We start from the raw sequence: 16,700 nt of genomic DNA on the forward strand, positions 1-16,700 counted from the left end.
GGTTTGATCGAGTAAGTAATAATAGGACAAGAGAGATGTGTGGGAATAAAAAGAGTGTGGTTGAGAGATCGTTCTGAAATGGTCTCGGTCACATGGAGAGAATGAGTGAGGAAAGATTGACCAAGAGGATAAATGTGTCAGAGGTGGAGGGAACGAGAAGTGGGAGACCAAATTGGAGGTGGAAAGATGGAGTGAAAAAGATTTTGAGTGATCGGGGTCTGAACATGCAGGAAGGTGAAAGGCGTGCAAGGAACAGAGTGAATTGGAACGATGTGGTATACCGGGGTCGACGTGCTGTCAATGGATTGAACCAGGGCATGTGAAGCATCTGGGGTAAACCATGGAAAGTTCTGTGGGGCCTGGATGTGGAAAGGGAGCTGTGGTTTTAGTGCATTATTACATGACAGCTAGAGACTGAGTGTGAACAAATGTGGCCTTTGTTGTCTTTCCTAGCGCTACCTCGCACACATGAGGGGGAGGGGGTTGTTATTCCATGTGTGGCGAGGTGGTGATGGGAATGAATAAAGGCAGACAGTATGAATTATGTACATGTGTATATATGTAAATGTCTGTGTGTGTATATATATGTATACATTGAGATGTATAGGTATGTATATTTGCGTGTGTGGACATGTATATACATATGTATGTAGGTGGGTTGGGCCATTCTTTCGTCTGTTTCCTTGCACTACCTCGCTAACGCGGGAGACAGCGACAAAGCAAAATAAATATAATATAATATATATATATATATATATATATATATATATATAAAGTTGTTAGAAGCAGTGAAAAGTTTTTATCGAGGATGTAAGGTATGTGTACATGTAGGAAGAGAGGAAAGTGATTGGTTCTCAGTGAATGTAGGTTTGCGGCAGGGGTCTGTGATGTCTCCATGGTTGTTGAATTTGTTTATGGATGGGGACGTTAGGGAGGTGAATGCAAGAGTTTTGGAAAGAGGGGCAAGTATGCAGTCTGTTGTTTATGAGGAAGCTTGGGAAGTGAGTCAGTTGTTGTTTGCTGATGATACAGCGCTGGTTGATGATTCCTGTGAGAAACTGCAGAAGCTGGTAACTGAGTTTGGTAAAGTGTGTGAAAGAAGAAAGTTGAGAGTAAATGTGAATAAGAGCAAGGTTATTAGGTACAGTAGGGTTGAGGGTCAAGTCAATTGGGAGGTAAGTTTGAATGGAGAAAAACTGGAGAAAGTGAAGTGTTTTAGATATCTGGGAGTGGATTTAGCAGCGGATGGAACCATGGAAACGGAAGTGAATCATAGGGTGGGGGAGGAGGCGAAAGTTCTGGGAGCCTTGAAGAATGTGTGGAAGTCGAGAACATTATCTCGGAGAGCAAAAATGGCTATGTTTGAAGGAATAGTGGTTCCAACAATGTTATATGGTTGTGAGGCGTGGGCTATGGATAGAGTTGTGCAGAAGAGGGTGGATGTGCTGGAAATGAGATGTTTGAGGACAATATGTGGTGTGAGGTGGTTTGATCGAGTAAGTTACAATAGGGTAAGAGAGATGTGTGGTAATAAAAAGAGTGTGGTTGAGAGAGCAGAAGAGGATGTGTTGAAATGGTTTGGTCACATGGAGAGAATGCATGAGGAAAGACTGACCAAGAGGATATATGTGTCAGAGGTGGAGGGAACGAGGAGAAGTGGGAGACCAAATTGGAGGTGGAAAGATGGAGTGAAAAAGATTTTGAGTGATCGGGGCCTGAACATGCAGGAGGGTGAAAGGTGTGCAAGGAATAGAGTGAATTGGAACGATGTGGTATACCGGGGTCAACGTGCTGTCAATGGCTTGACCAGGGCATCTGAAGCGTCTGGGGTAAACCAGGGAAAGTTTTGTGGGGCCTGGATGGGGAAAGGGAGCTGTGGTTTCGGTGCATTATACATGACAGATAGAGACTGAGTGTGAACGAATGTGGCCTTTGTTGTCTTTTCATAGCGCTACCCCGTGCCCATGCGAGAGGAGAGGGTTGTCATTTCATGTGTGGCGAGGTAGCAATGGGACTGAATAAAGGCAGCAAGTATGAACTATGTACATGTGTATATATATATATATATGTCTGTGTATGTATGTATATGTATACGCTGAAATGTATAGGTATGTATATGTGCGTGTGTTGTCGTGTATGTATATACATGTGTATGTGGGTGGGTTGGGCCATTCTTTCATCTGTTTCCTTGCTCTACCTCCCTAACGTGGGAGACAGCAACAAAGTATAATTAATAAGATAATATAAAATATGACCCCTATTAACTCATACATTAGATACCTTTATAGATGAAAGTCTGATTTTCCTAAAAATTCTTGATTCACCCTTCTGTATTCTGGGAAGGAGCAAATTTTGTTCTAAAATCTGTTCTAAAAACAATACAATGAAATCTTACCACTTGGTTCAAAACTCACTGCTGATCCCCTTGTTGACATGACTATGATGATGCTGAAGTAAATCAATTACTGCATTCCATCATGTAATCTAAAGTCAAATCCAACATTATCAGTTATGTGGTCATATCATGACTCGTAGATTAAGAGAGATTTACATCCTTCCCATCTCTTATCACACCACAGTAAAACAGATACTCTTCTGCTATCTCTTATCACATCATTGGGGAATGCCATTCACCCTGAAAAATAGTAGATGTAATCAGTTCACTCCCTACTAAAATTTTCACCAGAAATCACATAAAATCAAACCCAGTAAAAATTAATCCATTAAATACTATTACATCATCATTATCATTATCAATATTCATAAAAAGATACTTCGAATTAGTCTATATCAATGGTTCCTGAAACCAGGACCATGACCTAAAAGAAGGTCACAAGGATGTTCCATCATGTTGTGGTAAGACATCAGGGGAAAAACTTTATGGCAAAAAATATGAAATATTACTCTTATAATTATGTATTGAAACTGGGAAATTATGGGGAATTACAGAAATACTGACAAAAGTAAAATGGGTGCCAGTAAAGCTTCCATATATAATTGACACTGGTTCAAGTCAATCATGTCTAATACTAGTACTGGTACTGCATGTCACCCAACAAGAATGTGAAGCTTGATGCTCATCCCTCAGCACCAATTTTGCCATACCCGAGGATTCAATTCATACTGGAGAAGATTGAGATCTTAGTTACTTAAAAACAAAGTAAGTTTTTGCCTGCATCTTACTCATTAAAGCAGTGAAGATGACATACTGATGTGGAGCTGTGCCTGTTCAAAGGATGTATGAAAAGTTGTGCTTTTCATTTTGCATGATTAAAAAGTCTCTGATACATTTTGATTTAGTTATTCAAATTGATTCAGAGCAAATGAAACTATTAACACTAGATATCAAAATAAGCAATTAACCTGAAACCCTGGGTCATCAAGACATGACACTTCTTGAAGTTGTTTTGTTCTACGAGGTTCTCATCCGTTTACAACCATGTAGGTCCCTGTACCTTCAGTTCTTGTTCACACACTACTAAGGGTAGGTGTGTCTATCTGTATTCCTATTCCTTTTTTGTGTTTTTACGGTTTGGGTCCGATACACCCATGGATAGTGATAGTGTAGGAGATAAATAACAAATAAGAAATGGCCTACAGATCTTGGTAATGTAGTGAAGCTCTATCTGTAAGCAGGAACCTGGTGGTGTGGAGAATAAATATCTCAAATAAGAGAATGAGTGAGGAAAGGTTGATAAAGAAGATATATGAGCCAGAGGTGGAGGGAACAAAGTGAAGCAGGAGACCAAACTGGAGGTGGAAGGATGGAGTGAAAGAGATTTTGAGGGATCAGGGCCTGAACATACAGGAAGGTGAAAGGCATGCAAGGAATAGTGAATTGGAACGACGTGGTATACCAGGGTCGACATGCTATCAATGACTGAACCAGGGCATGTGAAATGTTTGGGATAAACCATGGAAAGGTCTGTGGGGCCTGGATGTGGATAGGGAGCTGTGGTTTTGGTGCATAACAAATGAAAGCTAGAGACTGAGCGTAAACAAATGTGGCCTTTTTTTTTTTTTTTTTGTCTGTTTTCCTGCCACTACCTTGCGGATGCAGGGGCTAGCGATGCTGTTTCCTGAGGGGCAGGGTGGTGCCTGGAGTGGACTGAAGGCAAGCAAGTATGAATATGTACATGTGTATATATGTATATGTCTGTGTATGTGTATATGTTGATATGATATGTATGTACATGCATGTGTATGGGCATTTATATATACATATGAGTGTATGAGTGGATGGGTCATTCTTTGTCTGTTTTCTGGTACTACCTCACTGAAAGGGGAAATGGCCATCAAAAATAATCAGTATAAATGAATTTTTAGTTCTTATAATGTTTTTCATGCTAATAAGAGTAATAACTTTTTTTCATAACAATTTTCAAAGTATTTTGCTTTTTTACAATAAACTCTTCCACATATGTTTTTTCTATGTTTATATCTTAATTAAATAAAGTAAAACTTAAAGTTCATGTATATTTTTTTGTTTTCAATACATTGCAATTAGAACATTATTCTTTTAATTTTTCCTCACCAGGTCTGTTGGACCCAGGTGTAGTGTATTGTTCCTAATGTGTGACGATGGTGTCCTAAGTTAATACTACTTATATCTGCCTTTTGGGTTACCAGACCAGGAAATAATTGTATTAAGGGTCACAATAAAAAATGCCTGGGAAATGCTGGTCCATAGGGATTGTCTCTAAGACTCAACTTGCATGTGGGTGTAGTTATATATATATCAAGGACACATCCATCTGCTTCTTGACTGTTTTTTTCCATGAGAATACAATTCGTGCTTATCAATAAACATGGTGTGAAATCTAGTACATTTTCTCTACTACTTTAATAATCAGTGTTGGTATACCATGTTCTGTCTTCCATCCCCTTAGTATATTGTATATCCCCCCCAACCATGTATTCAAATCTCAAGTTGCCAGTCTAAATTTCTTGGACAATCTTTAAATATGAAGGATGACATACTATAAAGGTCACATGATTTATATGAGTATAGACCCTTCATGAGCCAATCTATACCTCAATCTTTCCATCATCTTGTTTATTGTTTTTCTTTTTATACTTTGTCGCTGTCTCCCGCGTTAGTGAGGAAGCGCAAGGAAAAAGATGAAAGAATGGCCCAACCCATACACATGTATATACATACACGCCCACACACGCACATATACATACCTATACATTTCAACGTATACATACATATACATACACAGACAAATACACATATACCCATGTACATATTCATACTTGCTGCCCTCAGCCATTCCCGTCACCACCTCGCCACACATGAAATGGCACCCCCCCTCCCCCGCACGTGTGTGAGGTAGCGCTAGGAAAAGACAACAAAGGCCACATTCGTTCACAGTCTCTAGCTGTCATGTGTAATGCACTGAAACCACAGCTCCCTTTCCACGTCTAGGCTCCACAAAACTTTCCATGGTTTATCCCAGACACTTCACATGCCCTGGTTCAATCCACTGACAGCACATTGACCCCAGTATACCACATCGTTCCAGTTCACTCTATTCCTTGCACGCCTTTCACCCTCCTGCATGTTCACACCCTGATTGCTGAAAATCTTTTTCACTACATCCTTCCACCTCCAATTTGGTCTCCCACTTCTCCTCATTCCCTCCATCTGACACATATATCCTCTTTGTCAATCTTTCCTCACTCATTCTCTCCATATGACCAAACCATTTCAATGTACCCTCTTCGGCTCCCTCAAACACACTCTTTTTATTACCACACCTCTCATACCTTTACCCTTGAGCTTCGTTTCACTCAGAGCCAAAACATCCAGGTTCCTTTCCTCAAACATACTACCTATCTCTCCTTTTTTCACATCTTGGTTACATCCACACACATTTAGGCACCCCAATCTGAGCCTTCGAGGAGGATGAGCACTCCCGGCGTGACTCCTTCTTCTGTTTCCCATTTTAGAAAGTTAAAAAAAAAAAAAATACAAAGAGGGGAGGATTTCTGGCCCCCCCCCCCGGAGGAGTGGTTTGGGAATGTCTTGGGAGTAAAGTCAGGGGTTAGTGAGAAGACAAGAGCAAGGGAAGGAGGAGCAATACTCCTGAAACAGGAGTTGTGGGAGTATGTGATAGAATGTAAGAAAGTAAATTCTCCGATTAATATGGGTAAAACTGAAAGTTGATGGAGAGAGATGGGTGATTATTGGTGCATATGCACCTGGGCATGAGAAGAAAGATCATGAGAGGCAAGTGTTTTGGGAGCAGCTGAATGAGTGTGTTAGTGGTTTTGATGCACGAGACCGGGTTATAGTGATGGGTGATTTGAATGCAAAGGTGAGTAATGTGGCAGTTGAGGGAATAATTGGTATACATGGGGTGTTCAGTGTTGTAAATGGAAATGGTGAAGAGCTTGTAGATTTATGTGCTGAAAAAGGACTGATGATTGGGAATACCTGGTTTTAAAAGCGAGATATACATAAGTATACTTATGTAAGTAGGAGAGATGGCCAGAGAGCGTTATTGGATTACGTGTTAATTGACAGGCGCGCGAAAGAGAGACTTTTGGATGTTAATGTGCTGAGAGGTGCAACTGGAGGGATGTCTGATCATTATCTTGTGGAGGCTAAGGTGAAGATTTGTATGGGTTTTCAGAAAAGAAGAGTGAATGTTGGGGTGAAGAGGGTGGTGAGAGTAAGTGAGCTTGGGAAGGAGACTTGTGTGAGGAAGTACCAGGAGAGACTGAGTACAGAATGGAAAAAGGTGAGAACAATGGAAGTAAGGGGAGTGGGGGAGGAATGGGATGTATTTAGGGAATCAGTGATGGATAGCGCAAAAGATGCTTGTGGCATGAGAAGAGTGGGAGGTGGGTTGATTAGAAAGGGTAGTGAGTGGTGGGATGAAGAAGTAAGAGTATTAGTGAAAGAGAGGAGAGAGGCATTTGGACGATTTTTGCAGGGAAAAAATGCAATTGAGTGGGAGATGTATAAAAGAAAGAGACAGGAGGTCAAGAGAAAGGTGCAAGAGGTGAAAAAAAGGGCAAATGAGAGTTGCAGTGAGAGAGTATCATTAAATTTTAGGGAGAATAGAAAGATGTTCTGGAAGGAGGTAAATAAAGTGTGTAAGACAAGGGAGCAAATGGGAACTTCAGTGAAGGGCGCAAATGGGGAGGTGATAACAAGTAGTGGTGATGTGAGGAGATGGAGTGAGTATTTTGAAGGTTTGTTGAATGTGTTTGATGATAGAGTGGCAGATATAGGGTGTTTTGGTCGAGGTGGTGTGCAAAGTGAGAGGGTTAGGGAAGATGATTTGGTAAACAGAGAAGAGGTAGTAAAAGCTTTGCGGAAGATGAAAGCCGGCAAGGCAGCAGGTTTGGATGGTATTGCAGTGGAATTTATTAAAAAAGGGGGTGACTGTATTGTTGACTGGTTGGTAAGGTTATTTAATGTATGTATGACTCATGGTGAGGTGCCTGAGGATTGGCGGAATGCGTGCATAGTGCCATTGTACAAAGGCAAAGGGGATAAGAGTGAGTGCTCAAATTACAGAGGTATAAGTTTGTTGAGTATTCCTGGTAAATTATATGGGAGGATATTGATTGAGAGGGTGAAGGCATGTACAGAGCATCAGACTGGGGAAGAGCAGTGTGGTTTCAGAAGTGGTAGAGGATGTGTGGATCAGGTGTTTGCTTTGAAGAATGTATGTGAGAAATACTTAGAAAAGCAAATGGATTTGTATGTAGCATTTATGGATCTGGAGAAGGCATATGATAGAGTTGATAGAGATGCTCTGTGGAAGGTATTAAGAATATATGGTGTGGGAGGCAAGTTGTTAGAAGCAGTGAAAAGTTTTTATCGAGGATGTAAGGCATGTGTACGTGTAGGAAGAGAGGAAAGTGATTGGTTCTCAGTGAATGTAGGTTTGCGGCAGGGGTGTGTGATGTCTCCATGGTTGTTTAATTTGTTTATGGATGGGGTTGTTAGGGAGGTGAATGCAAGAGTTTTGGAGAGAGGGGCAAGTATGAAGTCTGTTGGGGATGAGAGAGCTTGGGAAGTGAGTCAGTTGTTGTTCACTGATGATACAGCGCTGGTGGCTGATTCATGTGTGAAACTGCAGAAGCTGGTGACTGAGTTTGGTAAAGTGTGTGAAAGAAGAAAGTTAAGAGTAAATGTGAATAAGAGCAAGGTTATTAGGTACAGTAGGGTTGAGGGTCAAGTCAATTTGGAGGTGAGTTTGAATGGAGAAAAACTGGAGGAAGTGAAGTGTTTTAGATATCTGGGAGTGGATCTGGCAGCGGATGGAACCATGGAAGCGGAAGTGGATCATAGGGTGGGGGAGGGGGGCGAAAATTCTGGGAGCCTTGAAGAATGTGTGGAAGTCGAGAACATTATCTCGGAGAGCAAAAATGGGTATGTTTGAGGGAATAGTGGTTCCAACAATGTTGTATGGTTGCAAGACGTGGGCTATGGATAGAGTTGTGCGCAGGAGGATGGATGTGCTGGAAATGAGATGTTTGAGGACAATATGTGGTGTGAGGTGGTTTGATCGAGTAAGTAACTTAAGGGTAAGAGAGATGTGTGGAAATAAAAAGAGCGTGGTTGAGAGAGCAGAAGAGGGTGTTTTGAAATGGTTCGGGCACATGGAGAGAATGAGTGAGGAAAGATTGACCAAGAGAATATATGTGTCGGAGGTGGAGGGAACGAGGAGAAGAGGGAGACCAAATTGGAGGTGGAAAGATGGAGTGAAAAAGATTTTGTGTGATCGGGGCCTGAACATGCAGGAGGGTGAAAGGAGGACAAGGAATAGAGTGAATTGGAGCGATGTGGTATACCAGGGTTGACGTGCTGTCAGTGGATTGAATCAAGGCATGTGAAGCGTCTGGGGTGAACCATGGAAAGCTGTGTAGGTATGTATATTTGCGTGTGTGGATGTATGTATATACATGTGTATGGGGGTGGGTTGGGCCATTTCTTTCGTCTGTTTCCTTGCGCTACCTCGCAAACGCGGGAGCCAGCGACAAAGCAAAAAAAAAAAAAAAAAACTCTCATACCCTTTCATTACTTACTCAATCAAACCACCTTACACCACGTATTGTCCTCAAACATCTCATTTCCAACACATCCACCCTCCTCCGAACAACACTATCTATACTCCATGCCTCGCAACCATATAACATTGTTAGAACCACTATTCTTTCAAACATACCCATTTCTGCTTTCGGAGATAATGTTCTCATCTTCCAGACATTCTTCAACACTCCCAGAAACTTTGCCCCCTCCCCCACCCTGTGACTCACTTCTACTTCCATGGTTCCATCTACAGTTAAATCCACACCCAGATATCTAAAACACTTCACTTCCTCCAGTTTTTCCCCATTTAGTCTTACCTCCCAAATGACTTGTCCCTCAACCTTACTGTACTAATAACCTTGCTCTTATTCACATTTACTCTCAGCTTTCTTCTTTCACACACTTTACCTATTGGTATCAAGCATAATTTCTTAAACTCTATGCACACTTTGAAACTTAGTCGCCAAACTTTCTCTGCTTCAATAACCTCCAAGTCTTTTATTCTATGTGTTCTTTTACTGATTACTTCTGTCTTTTAATCTATCTATTTATCTGCCTACCTACCCATAAATCTATCTATCTATCTCTTTATCTACTAAACTATCAATCTATCTATCAATGTGTTTCGAGTTCCATGGGGTAAATCATGAGCATACAGCCTCTCATTTCACTTACACACATCCTCAAGTCCAGCGTGTTAAAATGAAATATGAATTTCCACATTAATATAATCACTTCTTATCTTTTCATGTTGCATACTATGTGAATTCATTTAGCTAGACCATCATCTTCATTCACACCACTTTCATACATAAAATGCTTTCATAAATCATCTGCAGCATATTCTAAATAATCATACCATCTTAAAAAATGTTTAATATGCATTTGCATATTAAAAGTCAGGGGTTAGTGAGAGGACAAGAGCAAGGGAAGGAGTAGCAATACTCCTGAAACAGGAGTTGTGGGAGTATGTGATAGAATGTAAGAAAGTAAATTCTCGATTAATATGGGTAAAACTGAAAGTTGATGGAGAGAGGTGGGTGATTATTGGTGCATATGCACCTGGGCATGAGAAGAAAGATCATGAGAGGCAAGTGTTTTGGGAGCAGCTGAATGAGTGTGTTAGTGGTTTTGATGCACGAGACCGGGTTATAGTGATGGGTGATTTGAATGCAAAGGTGAGTAATGTGGCAGTTGAGGGAATAATTGGTATACATGGGGTGTTCAGTGTTGTAAATGGAAATGGTGAAGAGCTTGTAGATTTATGTGCTGAAAAAGGACTGATGATTGGGAATACCTGGTTTAAAAAGCGAGATATACATAAGTATACTTATGTAAGTAGAAGAGATGGCCAGAGAGCGTTATTGGATTACGTGTTAATTGACAGGCGTGCGAGAGAGACTTTTGGATGTTAATGTGCTGAGAGGTGCAACTGGAGGGATGTCTGATCATTATCTTGTGGAGGCTAAGGTGAAGATTTGTATGGGTTTTCAGAAAAGAAGAGTGAATGTTGGGGTGAAGAGGGTGGTGAGAGTAAGTGAGCTTGGGAAGGAGACCTGTGTGAGGAAGTACCAGGAGAGACTGAGTACAGAATGGAAAAAGGTGAGAACAATGGAAGTAAGGGGAGTGGGGGAGGAATGGGATGTATTTAGGGAATCAGTGATGGATTGTGCAAAAGATGCTTGTGGCATGAGAAGAGTGGGAGATGGGTTGATTAGAAAGGGTAGTGAGTGGTGGGATGAAGAAGTAAGAGTATTAGTGAAAGAGAAGAGAGAGGCATTTGGACGATTTTTGCAGGGAAAAAATGCAATTGAGTGGGAGATGTATAAAAGAAAGAGACAGGAGGTCAAGAGAAAGGTGCAAGAGGTGAAAAAAAGGGCAAATGAGAGTTGGGGTGAGAGAGTATCATTAAATTTTAGGGAGAATAAAAAGATGTTCTGGAAGGAGGTAAATAAAGTGCGTAAGACAAGGGAGCAAATGGGAACTTCAGTGAAGGGCGCAAATGGGGAGGTGAAAACAAGTAGTGATGATGTGAGAAGGAGATGGAGTGAGTATTTTGAAGGTTTGTTGAATGTGTTTGATGATAGAGTGGCAGATATAGGGTGTTTTGGTTGAGGTGGTGTGCAAAGTGAGAGGGTTAGGGAAAATGATTTGGTAAACAGAGAAGAGGTAGTGAAAGCTTTGCAGAAGATGAAAGCCGGCAAGGCAGCAGGTTTGGATGGTATTGCAGTGGAATTTATTAAAAAAGGGGGTTACTGTATTGTTGATTGGTTGGTAAGGTTATTTAATGTATGTATAATTCATGGTGAGGTGCCTGAGGATTGGCAGAATGCTTGCATAGTGCCATTGTACAAAGGCAAAGGGGACAAAGGTGAGTGCTCAAATTACAGAGGTATAAGTTTGTTGAGTATTCCTGGTAAATTATATGGGAGGGTATTGATTGAGAGGGTGAAGGCATGTACAGAGCATCAGATTGGGGAAGAGCAGTGTGGTTTCAGAAGTGGTAGAGGATGTGTAGATCAGGTGTTTGCTTTGAAGAATGTATGTGAGAAATACTTAGAAAAGCAAATGGATTTGTATGTAGCATTTATGGATCTGGAGAAGGCATATGATAGAGTTGATAGAGATGCTCTGTGGAAGGTATTAAGAATATATGGTGTGGGAGGCAAGTTGTTGGAAGCAGTGAAAAGTTTTTATCGAGGATGTAAGGCATGTGTACGTGTAGGAAGAGAGGAAAGTGATTGGTTCTCAGTGAATGTAGGATTGCAGTAGGGGTGTGTGATGTCTCCATGGTTGTTTAATTTGTTTATGGATGGGGTTGTTAGGGAGGTAAATGCAAGAGTTTTGGAAAGAGGGGCAAGTATGAAGTCTGTTGGGGATGAGAGAGCTTGGGAAGTGAGTCAGTTGTTGTTCGCTGATGATACAGCGCTGGTGGAAGAAGAAAGTTAAGAGTAAATGTGAATAAGAGCAAGGTTATTAGGTACAGTAGGGTTGAGTGTTAAGTCAATTGGGAGGTGAGTTTGAATGGAGAAAAACTGGAGGAAGTGAAGTATTTTAGATATCTGGGAGTGGATCTGGCAGCGGATGGAACCATGGAAGCGGAAGTGGATCATAGGGTGGGGGAGGGGGCGAAAATTCTGGGGGCCTTGAAGAATGTGTGGAAGTCGAGAACATTATCTCGGAAAGCAAAAATGGGTATGTTTGAGGGAATAGTGGTTCCAACAATGTTGTATGGTTGCGAGGCGTGGGCTATGGATAGAGTTGTGCGCAGGAGGATGGATGTGCTGGAAATGAGATGTTTGAGGACAATGTGTGGTGTGAGGTGGTTTGATCGAGTGAGTAACGTAAGGGTAAGAGAGATGTGTGGAAATAAAAAGAGCGTGGTTGAGAGAGCAGAAGAGGGTGTTTTGAAGTGGTTTGGGCACATGGAGAGAATGAGTGAGGAAAGATTGACCAAGAGAATATATGTGTCGGAGGTGGAGGGAACGAGGAGAAGAGGGAGACCAAATTGGAGGTGGAAAGATGGAGTGAAAAAGATTTTGTGTGATCGGGGCCTGAACATGCAGGAGGGTGAAAGGAGGACAAGGAATAGAGTGAATTGGAGCGATGTGGTATACCAGGGTTGACGTGCTGTCAGTGGATTGAATCAAGGCATGTGAAGCGTCTGGGGTGAACCATGGAAAGCTGTGTAGGTATGTATATTTGCGTGTGTGGATGTATGTATATACATGTGTATGGGGGTGGGTTGGGCCATTTCTTTCGTCTGTTTCCTTGCGCTACCTCGCAAACGCGGGAGCCAGCGACAAAGCAAAAAAAAAAAAAAAAACTCTCATACCCTTTCATTACTTACTCAATCAAACCACCTTACACCACGTATTGTCCTCAAACATCTCATTTCCAACACATCCACCCTCCTCCGAACAACACTATCTATACTCCATGCCTCGCAACCATATAACATTGTTAGAACCACTATTCTTTCAAACATACCCATTTCTGCTTTCGGAGATAATGTTCTCATCTTCCAGACATTCTTCAACACTCCCAGAAACTTTGCCCCCTCCCCCACCCTGTGACTCACTTCTACTTCCATGGTTCCATCTACAGTTAAATCCACACCCAGATATCTAAAACACTTCACTTCCTCCAGTTTTTCCCCATTTAGTCTTACCTCCCAAATGACTTGTCCCTCAACCTTACTGTACTAATAACCTTGCTCTTATTCACATTTACTCTCAGCTTTCTTCTTTCACACACTTTACCTATTGGTATCAAGCATAATTTCTTAAACTCTATGCACACTTTGAAACTTAGTCGCCAAACTTTCTCTGCTTCAATAACCTCCAAGTCTTTTATTCTATGTGTTCTTTTACTGATTACTTCTGTCTTTTAATCTATCTATTTATCTGCCTACCTACCCATAAATCTATCTATCTATCTCTTTATCTACTAAACTATCAATCTATCTATCAATGTGTTTCGAGTTCCATGGGGTAAATCATGAGCATACAGCCTCTCATTTCACTTACACACATCCTCAAGTCCAGCGTGTTAAAATGAAATATGAATTTCCACATTAATATAATCACTTCTTATCTTTTCATGTTGCATACTATGTGAATTCATTTAGCTAGACCATCATCTTCATTCACACCACTTTCATACATAAAATGCTTTCATAAATCATCTGCAGCATATTCTACATAATCATACCATCTTAAAAAATGTTTAATATGCATTTGCATATTAAAAGTCAGGGGTTAGTGAGAGGACAAGAGCAAGGGAAGGAGTAGCAATACTCCTGAAACAGGAGTTGTGGGAGTATGTGATAGAATGTAAGAAAGTAAATTCTCGATTAATATGGGTAAAACTGAAAGTTGATGGAGAGAGGTGGGTGATTATTGGTGCATATGCACCTGGGCATGAGAAGAAAGATCATGAGAGGCAAGTGTTTTGGGAGCAGCTGAATGAGTGTGTTAGTGGTTTTGATGCACGAGACCGGGTTATAGTGATGGGTGATTTGAATGCAAAGGTGAGTAATGTGGCAGTTGAGGGAATAATTGGTATACATGGGGTGTTCAGTGTTGTAAATGGAAATGGTGAAGAGCTTGTAGATTTATGTGCTGAAAAAGGACTGATGATTGGGAATACCTGGTTTAAAAAGCGAGATATACATAAGTATACTTATGTAAGTAGAAGAGATGGCCAGAGAGCGTTATTGGATTACGTGTTAATTGACAGGCGTGCGAGAGAGACTTTTGGATATTAATGTGCTGAGAGGTGCAACTGGAGGGATGTCTGATCATTATCTTGTGGAGGCTAAGGTGAAGATTTGTATGGGTTTTCAGAAGAGTGAATGATGGGGTGAAGAGGGTGGTGAGAGTAAGTGAGCTTGGGAAGGAGACCTGTGTGAGGAAGTACCAGGAGAGACTGAGTACAGAATGGAAAAAGGTGAGAACAATGGAAGTAAGGGGAGTGGGGGAGGAATGGGATGTATTTAGGGAATCAGTGATGGATTGTGCAAAAGATGCTTGTGGCATGAGAAGAGTGGGAGATGGGTTGATTAGAAAGGGTAGTGAGTGGTGGGATGAAGAAGTAAGAGTATTAGTGAAAGAGAAGAGAGAGGCATTTGGACGATTTTTGCAGGGAAAAAATGCAATTGAGTGGGAGATGTATAAAAGAAAGAGACAGGAGGTCAAGAGAAAGGTGCAAGAGGTGAAAAAAAGGGCAAATGAGAGTTGGGGTGAGACAGTATCATTAAATTTTAGGGAGAATAAAAAGATGTTCTGGAAGGAGGTAAATAAAGTGCGTAAGACAAGGGAGCAAATGGGAACTTCAGTGAAGGGCGCAAATGGGGAGGTGAAAACAAGTAGTGATGATGTGAGAAGGAGATGGAGTGAGTATTTTGAAGGTTTGTTGAATGTGTTTGATGATAGAGTGGCAGATATAGGGTGTTTTGGTTGAGGTGGTGTGCAAAGTGAGAGGGTTAGGGAAAATGATTTGGTAAACAGAGAAGAGGTAGTGAAAGCTTTGCAGAAGATGAAAGCCGGCAAGGCAGCAGGTTTGGATGGTATTGCAGTGGAATTTATTAAAAAAGGGGGTTACTGTATTGTTGATTGGTTGGTAAGGTTATTTAATGTATGTATAATTCATGGTGAGGTGCCTGAGGATTGGCAGAATGCTTGCATAGTGCCATTGTACAAAGGCAAAGGGGACAAAGGTGAGTGCTCAAATTACAGAGGTATAAGTTTGTTGAGTATTCCTGGTAAATTATATGGGAGGGTATTGATTGAGAGGGTGAAGGCATGTACAGAGCATCAGATTGGGGAAGAGCAGTGTGGTTTCAGAAGTGGTAGAGGATGTGTAGATCAGGTGTTTGCTTTGAAGAATGTATGTGAGAAATACTTAGAAAAGCAAATGGATTTGTATGTAGCATTTATGGATCTGGAGAAGGCATATGATAGAGTTGATAGAGATGCTCTGTGGAAGGTATTAAGAATATATGGTGTGGGAGGCAAGTTGTTGGAAGCAGTGAAAAGTTTTTATCGAGGATGTAAGGCATGTGTACGTGTAGGAAGAGAGGAAAGTGATTGGTTCTCAGTGAATGTAGGATTGCAGTAGGGGTGTGTGATGTCTCCATGGTTGTTTAATTTGTTTATGGATGGGGTTGTTAGGGAGGTAAATGCAAGAGTTTTGGAAAGAGGGGCAAGTATGAAGTCTGTTGGGGATGAGAGAGCTTGGGAAGTGAGTCAGTTGTTGTTCGCTGATGATACAGCGCTGGTGGAAGAAGAAAGTTAAGAGTAAATGTGAATAAGAGCAAGGTTATTAGGTACAGTAGGGTTGAGTGTCAAGTCAATTGGGAGGTGAGTTTGAATGGAGAAAAACTGGAGGAAGTGAAGTGTTTTAGATATCTGGGAGTGGATCTGGCAGCGGATGGAACCATGGAAGCGGAAGTGGATCATAGGGTGGGGGAGGGGGCGAAAATTCTGGGGGCCTTGAAGAATGTGTGGAAGTCGAGAACATTATCTCGGAAAGCAAAAATGGGTATGTTTGAGGGAATAGTGGTTCCAACAATGTTGTATGGTTGCGAGGCGTGGGCTATGGATAGAGTTGTGCACAGGAGGATGGATGTGCTGGAAATGAGATGTTTGAGGACAATGTGTGGTGTGAGGTGGTTTGATCGAGTGAGTAACGTAAGGGTAAGAGAGATGTGTGGAAATAAAAAGAGCGTGGTTGAGAGAGCAGAAGAGGGTGTTTTGAAGTGGTTTGGGCACATGGAGAGAATGAGTGAGGAAAGATTGACCAAGAGAATATATGTGTCGGAGGTGGAGGGAACGAGGAGAAGAGGGAGACCAAATTGGAGGTGGAAAGATGGAGTGAAAAAAATTTTGTGTGATCGGGGCCTGAACATGCAGGAGGGTGAAAGGAGGACAAGGAATAGAGTGAATTGGAGCGATGTGGTATACCAGGGTTGACGTGCTGTCAGTGGATTGAATCAAGGCATGTGAAGCGTCTGGGGTGAACCATGGAAAGCTGTGTAGGTATGTATATTTGCGTGTGTGGATGTATGTATATACATGTGTATGGGGGTGGGTTGGGCCATTTCTTTCGTCTGTTTCCTTGCGCTACCTCGCAAACGCGGGAG

At 41.5% G+C, this 16,700-nt stretch overlaps 1 protein-coding gene across 5 annotated transcripts in view; it reads right to left on the reverse strand.

The window, feature by feature from the left end:
* Window positions 1-16,700, reverse strand: part of Galt (Galactose-1-phosphate uridylyltransferase) — a 103,942-nt gene that overhangs the window by 29,741 nt on the left and 57,501 nt on the right. For 3 of the 5 annotated variants that reach the window (XM_071662200.1, XM_071662202.1, XM_071662201.1), the window contains exon 2: window positions 2,396-2,635. The exons of 1 other annotated variant lie outside the window; for it this stretch is intronic. In XM_071662200.1, the coding sequence (XP_071518301.1) occupies window positions 2,396-2,435 (40 nt within the window). In that variant the 5' untranslated portion in view covers window positions 2,436-2,635. The remainder of the gene's footprint in view (window positions 1-2,395; window positions 2,636-16,700) is intronic. One more of the 5 variants, XM_071662203.1, reaches the window with a different exon arrangement.

This window comes from Panulirus ornatus, chromosome 5 (genome assembly GCF_036320965.1).
Source record: "Panulirus ornatus isolate Po-2019 chromosome 5, ASM3632096v1, whole genome shotgun sequence".
NCBI lineage: Eukaryota > Metazoa > Arthropoda > Malacostraca > Decapoda > Palinuridae > Panulirus > Panulirus ornatus.